The sequence below is a fragment of the Sycon ciliatum genome, chromosome 4 (genome assembly GCF_964019385.1).
Source record: "Sycon ciliatum chromosome 4, ocSycCili1.1, whole genome shotgun sequence".
Taxonomy (NCBI): domain Eukaryota; kingdom Metazoa; phylum Porifera; class Calcarea; order Leucosolenida; family Sycettidae; genus Sycon; species Sycon ciliatum.
Window position 1 is genome coordinate 33,031,698 of NC_088646.1, and position 23,660 is coordinate 33,055,357.

The window sequence follows — 23,660 nt, forward strand, 5'->3', positions numbered from 1 at the left end:
AGTTCCTTGGTCCTTTTCTTTTCTATCATTATTAAAGTCAGTCAAGTGTCAAGTAAAGTCGGCGGAATAGCGCGAGCTCCGGTGTGGGGAGCAAACCATTTCTTACAAATCATCGCCGAAGTCGCAACCACTACTTCGTACTGTTGTGCCCAGCGCGGGCTTGCGACTAGTTGGTTTGGAGGTGACAGCGTTGCGAATGACCGAGGGTCCTCGACGTCTGTCTCACCGTCCAGGAGCGACACTGACTCACGCTGCTATCTGGTGTTCACGAGGTGTTTGTCGCGCTTGAAACGGAGCGTCTCTGTAAGTTTGTATCCCTGGTGATGTTTGTGCCTGGAGAGCACTATATAAGTGGTGCTCTTCAGGCACAATCTTCCTCAGCCTACTCAAGCTCAACTGATGAGGGGTGAATTCCCCGAAACACTGTGTATTGAGCAGGGAGTGGTGCTTTCTTGCAGGTTTGCCGAGTCGAAGGTTCGATGGACTTCTCGTGTGCTCTGGATGGCAGTCGTGAGTCAGTCAAGTGTCAAGTAAAGTCGGCGGAATAGCGCGAGCTCCGGTGTGGGGAGCAAACCATTTCTTACAAATCATCGCCGAAGTCGCAACCACTACTTCGTACTGTTGTGCCCAGCGCGGGCTTGCGACTAGTTGGTTTGGAGGTGACAGCGTTGCGAATGACCGAGGGTCCTCGACGTCTGTCTCACCGTCCAGGAGCGACACTGACTCACGCTGCTATCTGGTGTTCACGAGGTGTTTGTCGCGCTTGAAACGGAGCGTCTCTGTAAGTTTGTATCCCTGGTGATGTTTGTGCCTGGAGAGCACTATATAAGTGGTGCTCTTCAGGCACAATCTTCCTCAGCCTACTCAAGCTCAACTGATGAGGGGTGAATTCCCCGAAACACTGTGTATTGAGCAGGGAGTGGTGCTTTCTTGCAGGTTTGCCGAGTCGAAGGTTCGATGGACTTCTCGTGTGCTCTGGATGGCAGTCGTGAGTCAGTCAAGTGTCAAGTAAAGTCGGCGGAATAGCGCGAGCTCCGGTGTGGGGAGCAAACCATTTCTTACAAATCATTATTAAAACTTAAATTAATGTATTATTTCTGGGGCTGAAACGACTACAACAAATGTCTCGGTAATTGATCGATAATTCCTTGACAATCAACTTATCGTTATGTTATAGATTACTCGTTTATATGGATTTTGAGTCCAAAAGGTACTGAAAAACCCCTTTTGTGAAGTTTGAATCAGTTTCCGCTGCGAGTATGCAGTTGCCAGGGGTATGGTTTATGTTCTGAGGTTGGACTTCAAAACTGCAATGTTTCGGAGCTACTCTTTCACTATTGCAGATTTTTGGTATTAGGAAGATATGGCGTGTGGAAACAGAGCAATTTTTAAGCTAAAGCGTAATATCGATAGGTGATGATCCACGACTTTTTGCTCTGCCTACCGCTGTAACTCCAGTCGCCAGTGTGCATTCTGAAAAGCCATTCCTCTCGGCCCGCACTATCTAGCCGGTGTGCATGGCACACACATACGCAGTGCACAGTCGGCATGCATGATCTGGTGATGGGGAAAAATATTATTGTGTTCTAGTGCTAATCTTAACAAATGGTTAATATGTACACACACATGAGGCAATGTGTCATCACTTTGTTAGGCATTCATTGATTGAAACCATGGATACTTGATTGAAATAACACTACCAGCAGCATTAAAAAGAAAACAAAAGTGGCCTTGAAGAAAGGGTGTGCAAGAGAAGGAAGAGTATGATAGAGGGAGAAAAAGAAAAAGAGAAAAGAGTGATAGAAGAAAGAAGAGAGAGCATTCACAGCCATACGCATACAAGAGTGCGATCAGGATGGAAGGGCAAATATTATGTACATTCGAGGTTGACGGCAGGACACTTCACCAGTCCTTCTTGATTTCCATTGCCCACTCCCAGTCGAGGTAGACATTCTTGTCGTCATCGTGGAACTTGCTCTTGATGACATACTTGCCACGAGCCAGCATTCCACTTGGCGCCTCATCAACTGGGGTAGTGTACGACTGGGTCTCGTTCTTGGGGCCATAACTTCCCAACATGAACGAAGCCTTGTCCACTGCAAGCATACAAAACAAAGTGTGTTATTTAGACTTGAAATTGACAGACAGGTCACTGACAATGTACGGGACTTGATTTCAATCACATTAACTCAGGAGGAACCATTTTTATCACGAGCGCTTTATTCCCGAAGCTATGCAAAAGGTGTTTATCATTTGATGCCCGCGCGTAACGACAGAACTCGAAACTACGTTTCAATCTGCAGACGATTCGCTTGATGGTGATGAAGGCGCTTACGCTGACACCTCGTTCTTGGGAGCAATAAGCCAGCGGCAAAGAGGATCGATTGCATGGTTGAATAGCGAGGGCCCTGCGATTTGCAGCTCTCTCGTTCAATTTATTCACAGTCCAATGGCAGTAGCCAAAATAAACGGATAGGGGCTTATTGAGTAATCCCGCGAAAATACTGCGTAAAGCTGTGTTCCCAACTGGCGCGTGGACGCGGTACGCTTGCAGTTCATATGTGGCCAAACATGCTCAGGCTTTCACAAAAAGAACAGCAATTTGACTCGTATTTAGGGCGTGCGGCGGCTTCGAGTACAAATTTGTGACCACGCGAGTGAAAGTGACTGGCATGTACGCTGGTACGCGCCTGATACTCGCTGAAAATTCCAACATGTTCGAATTTCTATTTCGGCGCATTTCCGTACGCACAGCGCCCCAAAAGTCAGCAAAAATACGCACAAACGCGTGGTTTCAGGCGTACACGCGCCGATTGTGAACACAGCTTAACATCACTCGGCTGTGATCAATCCTTGAATATGGAGGTTTATGAGCAAGTATGCTAGTGTTTTATTTTGTGCATAACCTCCTTCGTCTTAGCCATGAAGGGAGTTCGTCGTATCACCAGGCTATAGCCTAGACGTAAACCTGAACGGTGTATATCCTCAATCACAGACAAGTGTATCCTGTTCAATCTGCAGCTGTCTGCTACGCACAGAGGAGAGCAATGATGTAACGCAGGATAGGAGTTTGCACCCTGGTGCGTGTTTGTGCTTGTGTTATTAGACCTACCCGGTACTGTAAAGTACCGTTGATCCGCCCAAAAGCTGTGTTGGATCCCAGCTGGGTTTTCGGCAGGGGACAGGAACTAAATCAAGGCTGTCAAGTGCAGTACGATGTACAACAACACGGAAGGTCAGACTCGGCGTGCTGGATTGTGAACAATTTCACCCTGCACGCATTGTGTGCAGCAGTGCATGCGTCGGTTCAACACCGTACTTCATTGAATACACCCAAGTTGCATCACAGGCAGAAATTCGACAGGGGCAGATCAACGGTACTTCACGGTGCATGTCCTTCAACACACACATGCAACTTACCACGGACACCCTTTCGGTAGTACGTGTTCAAGTACTTCAGACCCGCAACGATCTCACGCTGGACCTACAACACATTCCAAATGCACAGATTGCAGCCGTAAGATGGTTATATACAGGCAGGACAGACAAGAAGTGGTAACAAATGACATCAGCTTTAAATAGTAACATGATCAATTTTAATGTGAATGGAGTGATCATTTAGCAGCAAAACATTATTGATGGATCTGGGTTAGAAGCTGGCGCAGATGACGTCTCGAGACACTTGTATACTGCATATACCGGTAGAAAGACATAAGACTTCATAACTCTGATGGAAAGCTTTCCAAGAAGTTAAAGTTCATTAAAATCAGCCGGCAGGCTGTGGACAGAAATGTACCCGGGCTAGGGTTCATTGCACCATACAGTGCTACAAATGACTGGCCGGTGGTCTGAATGAAAAGTTGGATATATGATATGGGCAGGTTGCCATTCGAAAATGTGGACAACAATCCCAGTGAAAAGTGCACTTTTACAATTCCAGCTCCCCGCGACGTAATTAGCAATCGCCTGCGCATACCGTAGATGCCTGGTAAGTTAAATCGTATGGAGTAGCATGTAAAGCGATACCGTAAAGCGAAAAACGTTACACTTTGGGTCTCAATAAGAAACTTTCGCAGCTGTATCTCTCTGGTTGGATCATAATATTGTCCAAAATCAAAGCACAGAGCAGTTTTCAGCAATTTAAAGTTCGCAAAATTATTCGAATATTCTAGAATACCGAGACCAGAAAGAATTTTCGAAAGCAGGCAGCAACATTCGAAAAATTCACTTTTGGTTGTGGTATTAATCTCCAGCCTTGATCTCCTGAGCGGTATTGAGGATGATAGTGTAGAAATTAGAGTGGTTCCGCATAACGTAACTACGTTAGCAAAAATGTAGTCGATCTACGGAAAGTCTTACGTAGACTGCATGCCGATCTGTGTTCCGCCACAGGTAGTTTGAGTCATAAAATTTAGGCACATCAGAAGAATATTCGTTCGTTTGTCGAAGCAATAGTTGGGAGAATATGAAGAAAACACCATCCGTTGCATCACTAGTAAATACCCTGCTGCCGTCGTGATAATAGTGATGTTCAGCTCTACATTCTGGGAACGCAACGCGAAGAATACCGGGAACACTATTCGCGTTCCCATAACGTAAAGGAAATGTTGGCACCTTACAGCAGGTCTGTACGCTTTTTCTTTGCGTGTGCCACAACGTAGAGAATCTCATCCCTGCGTGGAAATCTGGATCCCCAACACGCGAAGGCGTAGACTCTAACCCATTCACATTGTTTCGATTTCCCTAAGTTTTCACGTATAGCAGAACCTCATTAATACTTACTCTGAAAGTAATTTTGAGACTGAATGAAGATCCCTCCTTGATGACGAAGGGCTTCTCCTTGAGAGTCGTGACGTCTCCTGCAAAGTGCACATAGCGTGAAGCATGTGTTAAGCAGACACTTACAACAAGAACAATGTACATATGATGTCATAAGGAAGATGTTGAAGCAAGGCGAAATCACAGGAATACTCAATTTATACATGTACACACATACCTCAGTTATCCGGACCCTGGAGTTACGGGCATTTCAGTACACTGGGTACCCTTTGGGCGAGTTTCAGTGGAAATATTACTACTCTTTTGTCACTTTTTGTTGAAATAGTGACATCATATGCCATATCTATGGCATTTCCCCATCAAAATGACTGTATGTGATTCGGAATCACGGCCATTTCAAAGTTACGGGCAATATCGGTCCCAGACCGCCCGGATAAACAAGGTAGGAGTGTAGCATAGTAATCGAGCCCTTACGAGCATTATTACTGTTGGATGGCGTGTTATAACGGCAAAGCTTCACATGCACACGAGTATGCTGATACAGGTATTCTTTCCCTCTTCCCACAGTCCATACTTACAGTACTGTAGGGCGCCAAAGAACGAACAGGCAAGAATTTCACCAGGTGCAGGATAGATACCCTTATGCACACGATGGCTCAAATATATCCAAGCACATGGAGGCAGTTTTGCATAAAAAATAAGAACGGCGTAGGCTATGACTCTGAATCCCCAGTTCTTTGGCACCAGACAGTACAGTAACCAAAAGGCATCGCCTCTGCAGTTCGGATAGTGAGATAAAATCCTCTTGGTGATGCTTTTCAAATCGAGGTGTTCCGACAGCACTTTCAAGTCGAGTTGTTTTTCGAGTAAAATGCTTTCAAATCGAGGTGTTTTTGAAATCCCATGCTTTCATCGTGGCCATGTGTCTTATTCTGCTATCATTTGAGTTTTTGGCATGAATGTGCCACATTCTGCAAAACGAAAATGTGCACAACATTCGCTCTACGCTGTGAAGTGAGAAACTTCCCACGAACTTTCGCAACTTTCGACGCGAAACTGGCATGAAACACGAAATGACTTTCTTGAGATCGAAAGTGGTCATCTGGTTCACCAGGTGCACCTGGGCTCATGCGAACTGCGAAAATGTGCAGAACACAAAGTTCGCGCGAAAGTTCACACAAATTTTCGGAAGGCTTGTCGCGAATCTTCGTGCGCTTTTCGTTTTGCAGAACCCCTCTACTTTGCTGCAAAAGTGATGGTTCCTCATGCAGGTTGGTCTATGTAGTATCGTTGACAGTTATATACATGTAGGTCTAGTCATGAAAAAACCTCCATGCCCAAGTACATACGGTCGTGTCTTGTATTAAAGCCTATCTCATATAGAAGCCTGTTTTGAATACAAGCCTGATATTCACGCTACACTGTCGGCACATCAGTCTGCTTTTAGTGTTGACACACATAGAAAAACTTGGTTTGAATAGAAGCCTGATGTGAATACCGGTAGAAGCCTAGCCCTGACATCGGCTTCTACAGGAATAAGCCCGGCTTTAATACGCAACATTACGGTATCTGTTTTTTCAAAACTTGTTCAAATTGTGTCTTGGTGAATGATACAAAACAGCTGCATGAAGAGCCTGCCATCATCTAACCATTGCACGCCGTACAAAACTGGCAAAGTGGCTCGATAGAAGGAAGAGGGGGGCTTTCGTAGCACAAATCTCATGCAGGCAACCTCGAGCCATTTCTCTTTTTCACATGCCATGAAACAATCACCCTAAGGCCGTCAGAGCACCAAAGGACAAGTGTAAGCAATAGAGCGCCACAATTTCATCTTGGATAGCTACTATCAGTGAAGACGTATCCACTACCGTACTGGCAATATATATGGTCGCAGTGAGGCCATGAAGCGTTACATTGGCACATGTTTACCGCACGCAGGGCGTTACATGCAAAGTCGCACAGGAGCCGTTACACAGGTTTCCATATTGCCGCAGTCTTTTTTTTGCTATTGCAGGACTTTCTGCTGCGTCCAGTTTTGAACTTTTCACCACGCAGTACACGTGCTTTCACAGTTTTCAGCCTTTTTTGCAATGAAAAGATCGCCGCACCCCGCCGGACGCGCGTTACGAACGCAACGAAAATTTGTCGCACTAGCCTGGTCGCGCGTTACGCCGCACCCCCTGCGTTACGCGGCAACATATATTGCCAGTACGGTACTTTGTACGTCAGTGTTTGTGAATTTGCTGCCAGAACACACATTCAAGATTAACTCGGATGCAGATTTCCGATAAGTCGGTAGGTACTCTGCGGCTTTGTAGCAAGGGCAGCTTACCTGCAAGGTCAAGGACGACGTCGGACCGGTCAGGCACGATGAGAGCAATAGACTTGACAATCACGTTCTTGCCACCCTCTGCATGCATATCAAAGTACAGTGCAGCATTGCAGTAATCCGCAGAACTTCGCCTATCAACATCTCTTACATCGGGTCCCCTCCCCACCCCCGCCGAACTGAGCACTTTACAGCTTGCAGACGTGTTTGTTGGCATTGCAATGCCAGATAAGTGTACACTCAACTTCCAATACACGGAACTACACACATGTTTATAGGACAGTCGATCTCTGGACAGCTAAAGCTATTTCGACCTCGTTAGGTCGCACCAGTGTAGCTTACAGTGACCGGCCAAATCGATCGCACTGAAGACAGTCTAATGTAAGACAAAAACATTACGTACGACAGTTTCAGGTCGATGTGGGAGTGTTATGTACATAATGTCAGCTGCTCACTGACTTAGTGTTAGCAAAGCAGTTTTCGCTGCAGACAGGATCTCTTCCAGTGTAAGATAAATTATAATGTATTATGTAAGAGAAGTTTGAGTGTGACAAAGCGCTTCATGGGTGGAACAAGAATTATTGTAGAAAGAGACAACCAGCCTGGTGATTCAAGTAGTATGCTAGTGTGCGTGTACACCACACACACGCACGGGTGCGCACTCACACGGGCAGGCGTTTGTTAGCCGACGCTGGACCATGCTCGAACGTCTGATGACAAAGGTGATTGACTATCTCTGCGCCTCTCAGCTGCCATGTAGATCTACTAGTATTTGCTAATTAAAGTGATATGGAATTTCGTGCTGAATCTTTAGCAGCAACAGGTCATTTCATATGATTACATTGTAATTTAAGACCAACCCAACACTGTCGTGCAGCATGCAGAGGGACAACAGAATCTCAAACCATTTGACACTAAAGTAAGACAAACGCTCTCCGCCAAGTGCCCATCATGGTGGTAGGCAATTTCGACACCTAGTATGCCCCGGATCGGAGCCTCCGAGGCGAGCATTTGGGTAAATTGCTGGCCGGGAGTTTTACAGGGTAATGTTCGCCTTTCACTCATCGAAAGCAGCAGCAACGCAACACTTTGGGAGGAAGTGCAACACTGCCCATCGAGCACCACCTGGTCTCCAATGTGCTGCCAAAATGTCAAGAGTAAACCCCAGAAGTGCAAAAATGGACATGCTGCTTGCATGGCAGCGAAAGGAATGGAATTGGGTTAGGCTTGCCTTAGTGCCCAGTACAACTAAAAGTTAGCACATCATATTGAACCAGCTTTATATGTTCACGAAGTTGTAACCTCAACAGAAAGAACTTCTGACCGACTTCGTACAAGACACACAAGCAATGCAACACGACACCACCAAGAAACCAAAACTAAGAGAAGAATTACAAAAAAAAGTAACTTCGAACCGCTGTAGCACAAAAGACATTCGCGCAACAGCAGCGACAGGCTACAAGCTGCCAACAAGTCGCCGTCACTTACCATCCAACAAGTCCTTGGATCCTTGGAGCAAGGCATCCTTGTACTTCTTCAAGGATTCGTCATTCGAGTCCAAGTTCTGGATCTCGTCTAAAGTTTTCTGCGCTGGAGGCTTGTACCCGGGAGTCTCTTCCTCCTCTTCGCCTCCGGCTACCTTAGTGGGTTCATCCGCCATTGTAAATGAGAAGGCTCCGAGAAACTCAGAGGAAACGTGAAATGAAGATAAAGTGCCGAAATGGAACAAAGGCTCGGGAAAGTCAGGCCGTGATTATGTACGTCAAGGGGAACAAGCATCAGTTGCGATCGGTCCAAGCCACATCCGCGTTGAGGAAAATACGCATGCGCAATGACTAACCGCGGGTCCGGTTAGCTTTGCGCGCTCTCAACCCGGGTCCGCGGTCCGCCCAACGCGTCGTCCAGTCGTTGAACGCAGGAGTCGTAAAATACCTTTTGAACATTGAAAGTTAGCGCTGAATTGAAGGGCCCTGATGTTCAAGGAGGGTGCAATTTCCTGCTTCAAAGTAACAGTAGACCATGCATGGAGTACACTATGGTATTGCGGAAACCGAATGACAGTGCTACAATGTAGTGCGAGGGAGTCGTACCAGTGTCTGTGTGGGGACTCACTACTGCACTACAGTGTCATTTCAGCAAGAGTCCGGATTTCCGAGGCAGTACCGTAGTACTCTTTGCTTTCAGTATCACATTCAATTCAGTCCAAGAACCTTATCAGAAGTGTTGTTTGGGGTAAAAAAAGGGAGCCGGTCATGCAGACTGTACCCAGACCGCGTACCGGGGGAGACCCGGTCGGAGGACACGACTCAGGCTTGGGATTGTCCCATTCCTAGCTTGCATGCAAGTCGCGGCGCATTTGCTTGGATTGCCGTTGAAGAACAATCCCATGAAGCAATGAACCCTCTCATCGATGCTGGATGAATGGCGGTGCAGTGCTTTAAAATAACTAGTCATACTCCGCAGAAAGTCCAACCATGGAATACTGTAATTGAATAGATTGAAAATTACCGTTTACGCTTGCAAGCAAAGAGCGGCCCTGCACATATAACCGTGCATGTGTGTGTGTGTGTGTGTGTGTGTAGGGCTGGCTCCCTGCTTGCAACAAGGAAGTCGTAAAATATTTTACGACTCCCTGCTTGCAACCAACAGTTCATGCGAGCAGGGAGCCTGGTACACATGCAGCATGACATCGCACCAGAGATGGGCAGCAGCACAGCGGCGTGTTCAGGGTACCTAACAATAATTATAAACCATGCCAATCAATATTCAAACGAATCATGAGGTCAAGTAGCACACCAGCTCTTCTTTAGACTAAGCAGCACTGAGAAAAAGCAATAATTAGGCTTTCAGCACGCGACGAGGACGAAAACGAAGAATAGGAACAATAGGAGGAACAGCAGAGACGACAATTTATATGAGAACAGCAAAACAGCGACAAAGACTAGAAAAAGATATCAAGTGAAACAAAATCAGTTGCATTGGTATAGAGGCTGACCATCGTTTGCAACAAAAGAACAAAAAAGGAAAATGATATCTTGGTAAAGCGTTTATAATTCTGTGATTCGAAAAAGACCCAAGAACTCCTTATTCTTGCATGCAACAAGCCATTCTCCTTTCCGGACAACTTGGTAAGGGAGAATTTATATAAATTATAACTATCATTACTATGCCAGCCAAAATGGGACTGGGAGAGAGGAGAGCAGAAACAGAAGACAGGGCGAGAAAGGAGAGAAGTGGAAGAGCGAGTGAGGGCTGTGTCCTAAGTAAGTTACGGGATTGTCAATGGCTATAACTTATAAGCAAGGAAGTTTTTTAGGAACATGTATGGGGTAGGATCTGTATGCAAGACTGGTCTTTCACAGGGTTGTAGAGTTTTGTGCAGAAACGGTCATATGCCAAGTTCTACGTTTCAGCAGGCTGTGATTCGCTTGATTCTACCGTTGCTGGAGCTTCGGACACACCGTTCTCTGCCGGTCTATCATTGTCAGGTTCGGTAGAAGATTCTTTGGCAGAAGATTCTTCGGTAGTAGCTGCAGCCGGTGTTGCTACGGAAGATTGCGCTGGCTCTGCCTCAGTCGGGACGGCCGGTGCAGTGGTCGGCTCAGGTTCTGCAGCGGTGCTAGGCTCCTCTGCAGCAACGGGCTCCTCTGTCGGCTTGGCCTCAGCGTCCGGTGCCACATCAGGTGTGACCTCGGCTGTTGCTGCTGTTGGTGTTGCTGCTACTTCAGCTGTGGACTCGGAGACGACTGTAGCCTCGGTGGTAGGTTCAGCAGTAGCGGCAGGTTCTGCTGCTGCTGCAGGGGCAGCAGATTCAGGCTGAAGCTCAACCACTTCGTCTGGACCTTGAGATATTACTGGAGCACAAGTGGCAAATTTCAGGGAAAAAAAGAGAGAAATAGAAGCGCACAAGTCAGATTCGAAGCCGTTGTCAAGAGAGAGAGAGAGAGAGAGAGAGAGAGAGAGAGAGAGAGAGAGAGAGAGAGAGAGAGAGAGAGAGAGAGAACTCTGCCATGAATGACATCCAGGGAAAGGACAATCGTATGACTGAGTGCAACGTGTGTCGGACAGAGTAAGAATCCGAGAGCTTGTGTGTGCTCAAACGTAAAGTGAGAACAGGCTGCCAGCAAAAGGTGCAATATGCATTTACGTGTACCAATCAGGCGTGTCGCACCGACTTTGGAGGTGGGGGTGCGGGGGTCCTCCCCGGGAAAAAATTCAAAAATTGAAGCCAATTGCAAGCATTTCCGGGCATTTGGTGCCATTTCAGTGTACGGTAACTACAATGAAAGACTTTTTGATTCTGCAAAAAAAAACAAGAAGAAGCTACGATCGGGGACAAACATTACCCTCCCCCGGGAAAAAATTCAAAAATTGAAGCCAATTGCAAGCACTCCCCAGGCATTTGGTGCCATTTCAGTGTACATGGACTTTTGACTCGGCAACAAACCACGATCGGGGCAAGGATTTGCCACGTTTACGCTGAGATCATCGCGCTTTGTTGCAGTGTGCTAAAAAAAAAAAAAAAAACGGCCGAAAAAGTGGGGCGGTGCGGTTCCGACGCCCTTGCCAATGTTTGTGTTGTGTGACCGACAGACAGGACTTGTTCATCCACCCCACCTCCAAAGCCGACTGCAGAAGGGTCAAGGTGGTGGGGTACTACCATGATTCTGTACAGTACCAGTGGTGCTCGTACAATGCTCTTGTAATCTGTGTACCAAGTAAAGCATGCCTGCAATCCATTCAAAAGAAACTGAGCTCTGGGCTTTTCGTGAACGTGATTTCACCTGGATGTCCACTGTCAAGAACAGAAAGTGCTACACAACACGTACCATCTGCAGCTTCTTGCGTATCCTGTGGCAAGTGCTCGCATGTCAAAACTGTTCTCGTTTTCACTGACTTCTCCACAAGCGGAGGTAGGGGCTTTTTCTGCAGAATCAAACATACCAATGAACAACATACATAAAGAGTATGATAGCAGAGCCAAGCTTACAGGGGACATGCGTGCAATGAGAGTGGACGTCGGGTGCGCAAGACTGCAATCACAATGGCCATAATCACCATACGATGCAGATACAATGCAATCGCATTCTGAGGTCCATCAAAAATAAACCCAAACGTTCAGTTTGTTCACAAAAGAAATGCATACAGAGGTAAGCGTCATATTCAATACCACCGTAAAAGTCCATCACAAGAATGTAATAACTTTCAAAACAAGTAAAATAAATCTACCACCACCTACTCTAGGCATCACAAAGTTAGGCTGCCAGTTGTGGATAATAGACTGTAGCAGCGTTAACACAGGCTTTCATGATAACACTGGCCAGTCAGGATAGATAGCATTGTAAGTACACACACATCTTTCGACCATTACCTGATTAGGGTGAAGCCATAACGCCGAGTACTTTAATGCACGCACTCCTAACGGTAAGTACGAGAGTCTGGGCACGGCAAAAGAACACAGACAAACGGATTACTCATGAAGCGGGTATTCACTCAAAAACAAGTAAAAAGTCAAATTCCCGACAACTTCCTGAAGTGACAGAAGCGCATGCATAGGTAACACACACACATGCGCGCACACACACACACACACAGAGGGGAGAAGGGAGAGAAAAAGAGAGAAAGGCCACACCACTGCTTCATCAGAAAGGAGCACAAATCGAGAAGGAAGTCGATGACTCCGCAGACAACAGAAATAAAATACCTACCTATTGCTGACTACGTTGAGGACCACCAGTTTCTTCAGGTTGCGAATAGTCCGCGGGAGACGAGTCAGCTTGTTTTCTCGAATACTGAGCAAAGTGAGCTCTGTGCACTTGCCAATCTTTTCAACAAGAAACAGATACAAAGTGTGAACAGTGAGATCATGACATAACGAGCCCAGGCCAGGGGCGTACGCCGCTCGCCTCCAGGAGTGGTTCCCATGCCAACTGATGAACCAACATTCCACACAATTGAAGTGCTGTTTTCGTATCCCACGGAGTTTCTGCACATTCTCCTCAGACTGGGTGAAATTAACATCCACAAGCTGCTGGACGATGTCATTGCTACGCATTTTTGATTTTAAAAGACTGAACCTTTCCCCGTTTTCATGGATGTTTTGTTCAGCATGACGATTGCATGCAGTCTTGAAAGCTGCCTAAGTTTCGAATCATCTGGAGCAAACATCACACAGGGCAAGCAGAAGCCACCATTGCATGCCTGTCAAAAGACTACCCAGGGTAATTCCTCTAACAAGGATAGTTGAAAGTGGCGCTGTTTGCCATCCATCTGGACACGCACAGGAAATGAAATCCTTCGCCTTCGGTGGCGCACAATGATTGTCGATGACGGAAATCTTTTCCGTGTCCGGCAAATGTCGGGGGACTGGATTCCATTGTAGACGTCGACTTTCAGAATATCCCTTCCAACACATATCCCTTCCAACACACTCCCATGTCACTGAAGTAAGTTTTGGATGATCGAGCAGCTTCCAACAACGGTCGCTCCACAGCTTCGCCGACGATTTCTTCCTCAGCGCTGCTCGTTGCATGCAGTCTTCGCTTGCAAGTCAGGTGCCGCGGTCTGCATTCTCACCTATCTCTTGACCTTCGCCACTAGCACTGGCTACACTCTTTGCCTGCTGCTCAAAATAGCTCTGAATAGAGCGCTGGCCCTCTGGATGTCGACGCTTCATTTTTCCTTTCCACAAAGCGAAAGCATCGTCCAAAACACGACAAACTTTGTCAAAACAAACTGCAACGGAACATTCGACTCGGAGATCGAGGCGATGTAGAGACTTTGTTGAACCCAGCTCAGTAGGCTGTGTCCCAGCACCGCTTTCACACCTGGGCTAGTCATGTCACCGTCCTCGACCTCGGACCGTCTGGCCATCAGGCGCGGACTCCAGGCGCTAGGCATGCACTGCACAGCTGCATGCACTTACTTGCACTGCGAGCGCAGGGCCTGAAAAGGCTGGATCAAAAATATCCGTACTAATATCGAATTTTTTTACTGGTTCCCGGGCATCCCGGGAACCGCCCTATGTACGCCCCTGCAGGCAATACCCAGAGCACAGTGAACATGATCATCGCAATGCGGGCTGCCATTTCACAAACCCTGAAACCGCTCACATCATCCTTTGTAGTTCCATGGAGCAGTTGTATAATACTTAATAGAAGTTCAGCAAATCTCAAGAATGCGTTACTCTCGGCCTATGTGGAAGCTCGAGCCTTGCAGCTGCCACAAGAAACATTCAACATGTAGAGCATGCACTCAGTGATTACCTCTTCCGGCATAACTTCGATCCTGTTATCATCCATACACACCGAGTGGAGCCGCGTTAAATTTCCAATCTCAGTTGGAATCGTCTGCAAACGGACAAAAAAAGAGCATGGCTCACATCAGAGACATGTAATGCTGCTTTCCGGAATGGAAAACAGGGAATAATTTACTTATACATTTTGCTACACAAAATCAAACTTGAAGTTGATTGTTCCAACTAGGAACACACGCTTCTTGCCGAACTTGACACTTGACTGACTCACGACTGCCATCCGGAGCACACGAGGAGCACGTCGCACCTTCCACTCGGCAAACCTGCAAGAAAGCACCACTCCCTGCTCAATACACGGTGTTTTGGGGAATTCACCCCTCATCAGTTGAGCTTGAGTAGGCTGAGGAAGATTGTGCCTGAAAAGCACCACTTATATACTGCTCTCCAGGCCAAACCATCACCAGGGATACAAACTTACAGAGATGTTTTGTTTCCAGCGCGACAAACACCTCGTGAAGCTCCAGGTAGCAGCGTGAGTCAGAGTCGCTCATGGAGTTGTGATAAACAGACGTTGAGAGCCAGTATAGCTATTCGCAACGCTGTGAGTGGTGCTTACTTGCAGGTTTGCCGAGTGGAAGGTGCGACGTGCTCCTCGTGTGCTCCGGATGGCAGTCGTGAGTCAGTCAAGTGTCAAGTTCGGCAAGAAGCGTGTGTTCCTAGTTGGAACAATCAACTTCATGACTATTACCACCGAAGTCGCAACTTCTAAGTTCTAAAATCAAACTTGAAGAGCAATTCAAAAATGTTGCGTAGCAATTTTCCTCCATTGACAATATTGTCTTTCTGCAGAGCTGATCGGAATGCAAGCTCAGACCACAAATACACTGTAACACCTTAGTTGTTAACCTAACCTGGTGCCAGGATGCATAGCTCAGCACTTTCGAAGCTTAGTGCATCTATTTCATCCCTAAGAGACACACCTGGCATGCACACTGTGCATCATAGGGTATAGTGAAAGCACAACATGCATCGCAGTTTCTGCTACCCATTTCTGAAGTTGCTTCGCACCTCAGAAAAAGTGTGTAGCAAACTGCGATGCGATACCGGTTAAATTATTCCCTGCAAAAGAAGCAAATCAACAAGGGTGGCATATTGGCAGCGTTGGCAACACGAGAAAGAGCAAAGTGTCATGCAATCAAGCGTGGCCGTACCTCAATTCCATTAGTTACAAATGAGAGCTCTTCTAGATTAGAACATCTGTGGACAAGAAAAAGAGCAAAGGCAAGAAAGAGTGCAATCATGCTACAAACAGAGCAGGTCAGATTAGCCGAAACACCCACCCACTCACTCACATGCCACTAAGCACACATGTGTTGCACAGACGGCAGGAGAGCAAAGACTGCAATCACACACCTGATGGAATGTCAGCATCTAAACTGGGGTGTTCAAGGACTAGAGTTTCTGCTTTCCCGTCACCTGAAATTGTCTCCCTGAATCTCACAACTGTTATGGAAGGCACCTGACAAAAGCTCAATGTGCCATACAGAAAACAACATCTACATGGCAGCCAATACTAGAGGTACTCGCAAATACGATGGTGGCAGGAAGACATACTTGCAAAGTGACACGGGAAGTTCTGCTACTTGATTCCGGTCAAATCGCATTAGATTAAGATTAGTTGTTTGACCTGCAGTAGAAACAATGTGCACAGGGTAAAGATGATAAGAGCTAGCTGATTGCTACTGCTCATGTATGCATACATAGAAAATGAAGCACCATGGCACGTCAGTACCACGCACTAGCACCCTGGATTTAACATATTTTCAAGAGGATGTTCAAGGACTCTGTATCATCTGTTCCTGTCAATTGGCCTCAGACATAAAGTGCTAGCTTTGACCGAGGTACGTTGTGCTGTATTGTGCATGCGAAAAGGAAGGAGTGGACAGGGAACAGACTGCACAAAAAAAATATCGTATCCGTTTCCGAAGGGAACTCAGACTGCACTTGCAGCACAATACTCAGGAAGTACAAGAGAGTACGAGACACATGTCTGTTTGGCGGTGGCTTCCACAGAGTGACATCACACGCGCGTAAACACAAAAGCAAAGGAAGGTTCCACACGACCTATAAAGCAGGGTTCCCAGAAAGATTTAGATATGCCCTGTGCGACGCACACTCACGGCGCCCAAGAGCAATGCGATTTCTCAAAACACAATTCTCAAGTACGAGAAGACATTGAAGCGTGACGATTTCTTTCAGAGCCGTAACACAGGAGTGTACAGTGCTGGGTGGAACTGGTGCAAATCAACACATGACAATGGACAACTCTTCCACCTGATGCACAACTATAATATGCAGGGCAAGAAATTCCCCGGAGAATACTACATGTAGTAGCACTTGCACCGTAGGTTACAAAGCAAAAGTCAAACTGGAGAATAGCCAGTTGCTGAGTTGTGATGGGTGCCATTTTTCATGGATAAAATGACCAAAAATTGAAAACTTACTCCAGTCTGATGGCAATTCTTTGAGCTGATTCTCACTCAAATCTAAATCGGTGAGATTGGGTAGACTACTTAGTGATTCCGGAAGCATTTCCAGTTCATTTAGCGAGCAGTCCATCGTTTCCAGATTCGTCAAATCACCAAAATTCTATTCAACAAACAGACCACAAGCCACAATTGAACAAAGAAGTTAAAAAAAAAGAGTTAAAACATTGGCGCAAAAGTCTTGTGGAGCACCACCACTGATCAATTCAATAACTAAAGGGATCCACTGCAGTCAGTGGAATTACCAGTAGGTATAATCTCGATTCGAATTGCCATGGGCACTTTCCGCTGGCCAGTCACCTCCAAAACATCTGGATACAAGAGATTATGAAATGCTAACGACGTGCGCGCTATCAAAACAAGAGTGCTCGAATGGATTATAAATTAACAAATCTTGACCAGTAAGAAACTTTGACCGATCTCGATATGCTTTTGGCCGTTTGAGGTGTCCAGAAGATTAGGTTCTGCTCTCACATGCAGTCATAACCCAATCTTGCATCATTCTCATCAGCGACATATTTCATAGAAGTGCATTGAAAATTTTTCCATTTTGCCTGCCGGAATGATAGAAGAAATGACCAAGTTTTCTCACCTCTGGCAGAGCACTAAGCTTGTTGGAGTCGAGCCAGAGCTCCCGCAGGTTTGCTAGCTTGGCAAACGTGGGAGGCTGCACAAGGGTGAAAAACAGACATCACAGAACGAACTCATGGTTAGTCAATGACCCAGCCTGGTGAACTGCCCACGCATATACAGATGGCATGCTAAGGACAGGATTAATGTTACGGTTTTCTTCTCAAACATTGCCCAGTATACTAGTACATGTACTGGCCTGCCTTACCAACAGAATTGTATGGACGAATTCAGAACTGAAGTGGGATTAGAGATTTACTACAAGGACGTGTACATACCGACCAAGACTAAGTCCGGGTGCCAACGCATTTAAAAGTGCTGAACGCAACGATTCTTAGCCACACACGTTCTCTTTCCACAAAAGTATCCAGATAGGACAGGAAGGCGGATACCTTTATCTGAATGCGTGCTACAGTCGCACTAGTGTTTGATGTCAACCTGATGAAACCAATGCTGAAACCAATACTACAACCAATGTTCCATTGGTCGGCGTGTGAAGCCGATAAAAGAGGTCCAAATAACGGCGAACCGAGAATTTACTTGAATTGTGTGCCAACAAACCCACTAGTACTCTGATAACGGGCATACTGGTTAAGTACACTTTCACAGCCACTGTGTCCACGTGGAATAACCAATTGGGATCTCTAAGGATGTGACAATGGCTGTGATCTCATGATAGCAATGTATTAACAAGGTTTACGTACGAGCTGAAACTGTAAGACTGTCCAAAGGCGAGGTCTACAACCAATACTGGCAATAGCATAACTTAGAAGGAAGCCTTACCAACGCCTCCATATCATTCTTGCCAAGATCCAGCCGCCTGAGGTTGATCAGGTTTCCAAATGACCTGCAAGTAGCAACACCAAATGTGACTCCTCTTAGACAAATAAAAGGCGACAGCAACAGGGCCACTTGCTTGGCGTGTCATGACTAAACAGATATTACTCACGCACGCATATATTGTATTGAAGAGAAGTGCTGCATTTGAGGGGCAAGACAGATATTGTACGCTCCAGCAACACCAAAAGAGGCTTATGACCCTGGCAGCCACACTCAGCAAGTGTGTGTGTGTGTGTGTGTTTGTGTGTGTGTGTGTCTGTGTGTGTGTGTATGTGTGTATGTGTGTATGTGTGTATGTCGACCGCCTAGTGATACTCCTCCTGTTGCCGAGGTCCCGGTGTGTACTGCCTGCCAGCGCACCTTCAAGTCTACTGCTGGCATCAAGCGCCATCGCTGTGGACCCCGCCCGAAGCGCCCCACAGTGACTGATCGCCAGCACTTTGAACATCACTGCCGAGTCAGTAATCAACGCCAGTTTCGGAGGCGACAGGACCTGGAGCGCCATTTGAAGCACTGCCTACCTCTCTCCTAACCTCTCTGACAGTACCTCCCTTCGGGGAGCGGCGTGGCCATTTCTGGCAGCTGTCAATAGTAGTAGTAGTAGTGTGTGTGTGTGCATCTGAATCTGTGTGCACGGGACTCGAGGGGAAGGTGAGGGAGCAAACTTACTTTGGTAGGCTTTCGATACTGTTCTCTCGGAGCTCCAGAACCTCTAGGCCCTCCAGACTGGACAGAAAAATGAGTGAATTATTAAAATTAGTGCACAATGCAAAGCAAAATTTTCACACAAAAAGAACCATGGACCTGAAAGAAAACAGATATTATGAACAGGCAAGAGAGAGAAAGCAAAACACAAATGTACTTACTTTCCGATGTTATCTGGCAGTTCCTCAAGGTAGACATCATTTAGAATGATCTGCGTCAGTGCACTGCATTTGCACATACCATCAGGAAGTCTAGAGTGCAACATCAAAGACGTCAGAACAAGATTAGCTGACAATCACTTTAGACAGGGACGTTTGCAAAACTAGGTCAGAAGTACAGAGTTCGATCAGAAGACTAGCACCAAACGATCGCTGACTCCAGAAAACACCCGTCGGCCTTAGTACACATGGGCTAATGACTTAGCCACACATGGAATTGCAACTTTTATTCCCCAAAGAAAGTAACGACCATACGCATGTACACTGTGAAGGCATTCTATAGCACATACACGTTCGCGCACACATACACGTCCGTGCACGCACACACATCCGCGCACGCACACGCGTCCGCGCACACACGTACACACACACACACATGCTGTCATTCATACACACACTGTTCCCATGCGATGCTACTATAGAAAGTCACAGACACACTGGCAGAGAGCTTCAGTCCACTCCCTCTGAATTTAACTGCCCGGAACCAATGATGAGCTGTTGCTTCTTCAAGTTGCCGCGTAAGTAAGGCAAGGAATGATTCACAAACGGTTCTAAAGTACCAACCTGCAAAGTGGGTTTGAACTCAAATCTAGCTTTTGCAGGGATTTCAAGTGCTTCAGGGAATCTGGTAAGTCAGTTAGGGCTGCAGCAACAAAGAAAAACAGGTAAGTCAACAGCAGGGACTAGCCGCAAGTAATTGTTTAGGAGCATCGTATGGTACGCCTGGGGACGCTCTGTGGCCGCTCGTGATCATATACGACTAGCCACAAGTACACCCCAAGCTAAGCTCAGGAAACTCTTCCCTCCAACCCCTGACCACAAAGCACAACTTCCAACAATATATCAAGAACATATTCACATATAGGCAAGGCATGCAGTTTGAATCAATGTACTTAGAAAGGCCTTAGGTCTCGGACATCCCCTGAAAATGTTCAAAAAATCGGCGGGTGTTGCATCTCGGTCTTCCAAACTGCACCGCAAGTAAATGACTGGAAACTGCCTGCTGGCCATTTTCACCCAATGATTATGTACGCGTGTCACTTTGCAGAGTGACTATTCGCTTCTCTAACACAGCGGACATCGGGCGGGCTGAGCACTGCAGCAACGCGCCAATGACCAGCCGCCAGCTAGATTTCATCGGAACACTGCGAAGTGACTACTTTGAGCAGGGCCAGGCGACAAGTCTGAAGTTCCTGATGTAAAGGTTATCTAGATTGAAGAGAGGTTAAGTGGGAGGAAGACAACGTAGTACATGTCACATAAAAGCCGCTGGTAAATCTGATGAGACAGTTCGCTCATTACTCTTCATAATCAGAAAATTGGGGATCTGAACGGCTGCGAACACGTCCTTTTATCCAGCCCGCTTGGAGGTCGGGGCAGTGATAAATTGGAACCTTAAAGACAACATTTGGTGCCAGCTACGCAGTGAAACACCAGTGTGAACGTGCAACAAATTTCACCTGGCTGTGCCGATGGCAGTGTATATTGCTAAATGAAACATGAACTGCGTGCACACCAGAAGTATGCCCGGAAGTTATCACTAGCTGTTTTGTGATTGTAGTGTCGTGGTCCGCACTGTGTTGCATGATGTTATGCTTTGTATTGCTGGTTTCACTACGTGCGTTTGTTTGTGCTCCCTTAGCAGCCAATTTGTGGCTACTGCTCATCACATCACCAATGTACTGATTATGAAGAGAAATGGTGCGAAGAGCGTAATTGGATCATCAGTTGTGATCATTGGCATGTATGCTACGCTATACTACGCTACGCTAAATTGTCAGGATTGTAATCACAATCACAAAAACTCTCACGTGTTATAATCACAATCATACTTCAACTGTGGCACGGTGTAGACTGCAAACGCAACCCTTGACATGTGTAGCAAGTAGCATTGAGACAGGTTCCCTGATTCCAGCCCTTTTCAGTGCCACTTGTACACTCCTTGGCGCATCTTGTTCGATTCCTGCTCTTTGCCTTGCCGCCAAGCACTCTAATTTCGACAGCTAGCATTTGTGACCCTGACGTATCAGCACTAAGGATCTCTTCACAGCAGAAAAACAGGGTTGATTCTTGATTTTCCATAGCATTTTCAAATCATGAATTTGCCATCTTGCAGATATAAGAGAGGTTCTGCAAAACGAAAAATGTGTACGAAATTTCGCACGAACCTTGTGTTCTGCACATTTTCGTAGTTTGCACGTGCCAAGTGCATGTTCGTCCTGACCCGACCCGATCTCACGAAAGTTCATTTCGCGTTCCCTGCAAGTTTTGCGTCCAAAGTTGCGAAAGTTCGTGCGAAGTTCCTCACTACTTGACGTAGAGCGAAAGTGTGTGCGCATTTTCGTGCTGCGGAACCTCTCTATAATGGAAATTGGAATTATTCCTGGGTGTATTTCGTGCTTCCAAAGTTTGACTTGGCCCTCACGGTGTTTGTTCGTATGAAGGTGGCAATGAGCTGGCAGGGAGGGCTCCGTAAGGAGGCAATTTCCATTGATGGACGCAAACTGACTGTTGGAGACTGCCACAGTCATTATCTTGTCACATTCTTTTGGCAGTGAGAAATGGGAATAATCACATCTTCAATGTTTGAAAGTTTCTTATATTGGTATCTTCATGCCATAGTGTGTTCTTTGTTGAGAATACAGACCACAACTTACTTTTCAGCGCTTTGAATGCCATTTAAAAAAAAATAGGGTCGCTTTACAGTTTCCAAGCTACAGGAGAAGGTTACTTCAAGATCTAATGTTCATATTCGTTCACGACAGATTAATGTTAATTGGTTAGATTGTGTAGGAGTTCGCCCTTGTCAGACTGGCAAGGGAATTATTCCCATAGCACACAGTAAGCATGTTCGGACAGTTCCAAGTTTTACTTTTTCGCTGTGACATTTCCACGAAACGTGAGAATGACTGTTGGAGACGCGGAGATACGTACATTGAACTTCAACGGCTGGTCAAAGTGCAATCCAGGAAACACTTTTCGACCAGCTGTAACTCTGAGGAAATACAGCACGGCAATGCTAACTGCCCTGGATATTCTTCTCCGTCAGCACACAATTTGCTTGAAGCAACACACTTACCATTTTTGCTAAGATTGAGATCAATAAGACGTGACAGATTGCCAATATGGGAGGAAAGACCGGACATGTCATTTTCACTCAAATCCAAGATGGTCAAGGTGTTGATCTTGAAAAATTTCTGCAAACAACAAACATCCGCAGAGCTGGCTCACTACAGAGGCCTGTACCTGTCTGAGCCAAAGCCATCAGACATCGAGACTACCTTAGGAAGCTCGGAGATCAGGTTGGCCTGAAGTTCTAACTGCTCCAACTGGATACAATCGAACACTTCATACGGCAGCTCATGCAAATTGCTGTGCGCCGCAATGAAGAAAGTGGCTTCGTGTTCCTCTTCACCATCCTTCTTCTCGTCGCCACTCTTACTCACACAGTTTCCCATTAAAGCGGTCTTCTTGTTTCATTCCTCATGCAGTACATATAGAGCAACTAACCACGTTCCGATGGCTGTTGGAAAGGAGGAAGAAACTCCCGCCTGGACTTCAACTCATTGATGGAGGTCAGGATCAGTAAAATGAGGTAAAAGGCCACCTGTTATGGCCGAAATGGCGAGAATGAAGAAAAGTGAACACGGAAACCTGCCTTCAACTGTTTGTTCTTGCCACAAGACCTTCGTCAACACGAAAGACAGGAGCAGTTCCAGCTGTCTATCGACACTACTCCGTGCAGACCACAGAGCACAACTTCCTTGGCGAGCAGTACCAGGAGTACAAGTTCTGCGGTTGTGTTGTACGACTACATTGTACGGGTACCCTGCTACCGCGTTATACCGTGGGCCGGTCGTGTTGTCCATGCACAGTGCATAGTGCAGTGCATGGATATCCGGATGCAGTCCGGTGAAAGCCGAGGAAAAGCTTACATGTAGGTGTGTACGATATGTTTGTACGCACTACAGAGTACAGTGTCATGGTGATTGGCGAAAACCCGAGCACACCGGTACACCGCGTACCGCGGTACCAGTACCGCGGTGACGTGAGTCCTTGTACTTGTTGTGCACATGTGGTCTTTCTCTTTTGACTCAAAAGCCAGCCCTGACCCCACCATTTGAAACTGCGGGTTGGAGGAAATACTTTTCTGACTTCTTTTCCCTTCTTTTCCCACCTGAAAAATAGAGATCACTTACGTTACCGGTACCTTGAACTAATGTCTTGAAGAAATGTCTTGAAGAAATGTCTTGAAGAAATGTCTTGAAGAAATGTGGGAAAGGCACAGTCCGGTCGGAATGTAGCCAATATGCATTGCAGATAATCATTTCCAGGGAAATTGGCTAAATATGTGGTGG

At 46.4% G+C, this 23,660-nt stretch overlaps 2 protein-coding genes across 2 annotated transcripts; both read right to left on the reverse strand.

Annotated features, from left to right (window-relative positions):
• Positions 1-1,556: 1,556 nt before the first annotated feature.
• Positions 1,557-8,873, reverse strand: LOC135815741 (rho GDP-dissociation inhibitor 1-like). The gene is made up of 5 exons (XM_065329078.1): positions 8,597-8,873; positions 7,112-7,189; positions 4,783-4,859; positions 3,421-3,484; positions 1,557-2,096 (listed from the first exon to the last, which is right to left on the reverse strand). The coding sequence occupies exons 1-5, from the start codon at positions 8,766-8,768 to the stop codon at positions 1,903-1,905; spliced, it is 585 nt and encodes a 194-aa protein (XP_065185150.1). The 5' UTR covers positions 8,769-8,873; the 3' UTR covers positions 1,557-1,902.
• A 958-nt stretch (positions 8,874-9,831) lies between these two features.
• Positions 9,832-23,077, reverse strand: LOC135815742 (leucine-rich repeat-containing protein 1-like). Its single transcript, XM_065329079.1, has 15 exons — positions 22,584-23,077; positions 22,382-22,499; positions 19,867-19,945; positions 19,246-19,335; positions 19,049-19,105; positions 18,323-18,386; positions 17,502-17,576; positions 16,868-17,012; positions 15,978-16,050; positions 15,575-15,620; positions 14,374-14,457; positions 12,817-12,932; positions 12,480-12,546; positions 11,938-12,034; positions 9,832-10,962 (listed from the first exon to the last, which is right to left on the reverse strand). The coding sequence occupies exons 1-15, from the start codon at positions 22,758-22,760 to the stop codon at positions 10,511-10,513; spliced, it is 1,740 nt and encodes a 579-aa protein (XP_065185151.1). The 5' UTR covers positions 22,761-23,077; the 3' UTR covers positions 9,832-10,510.
• Positions 23,078-23,660: the final 583 nt, after the last annotated feature.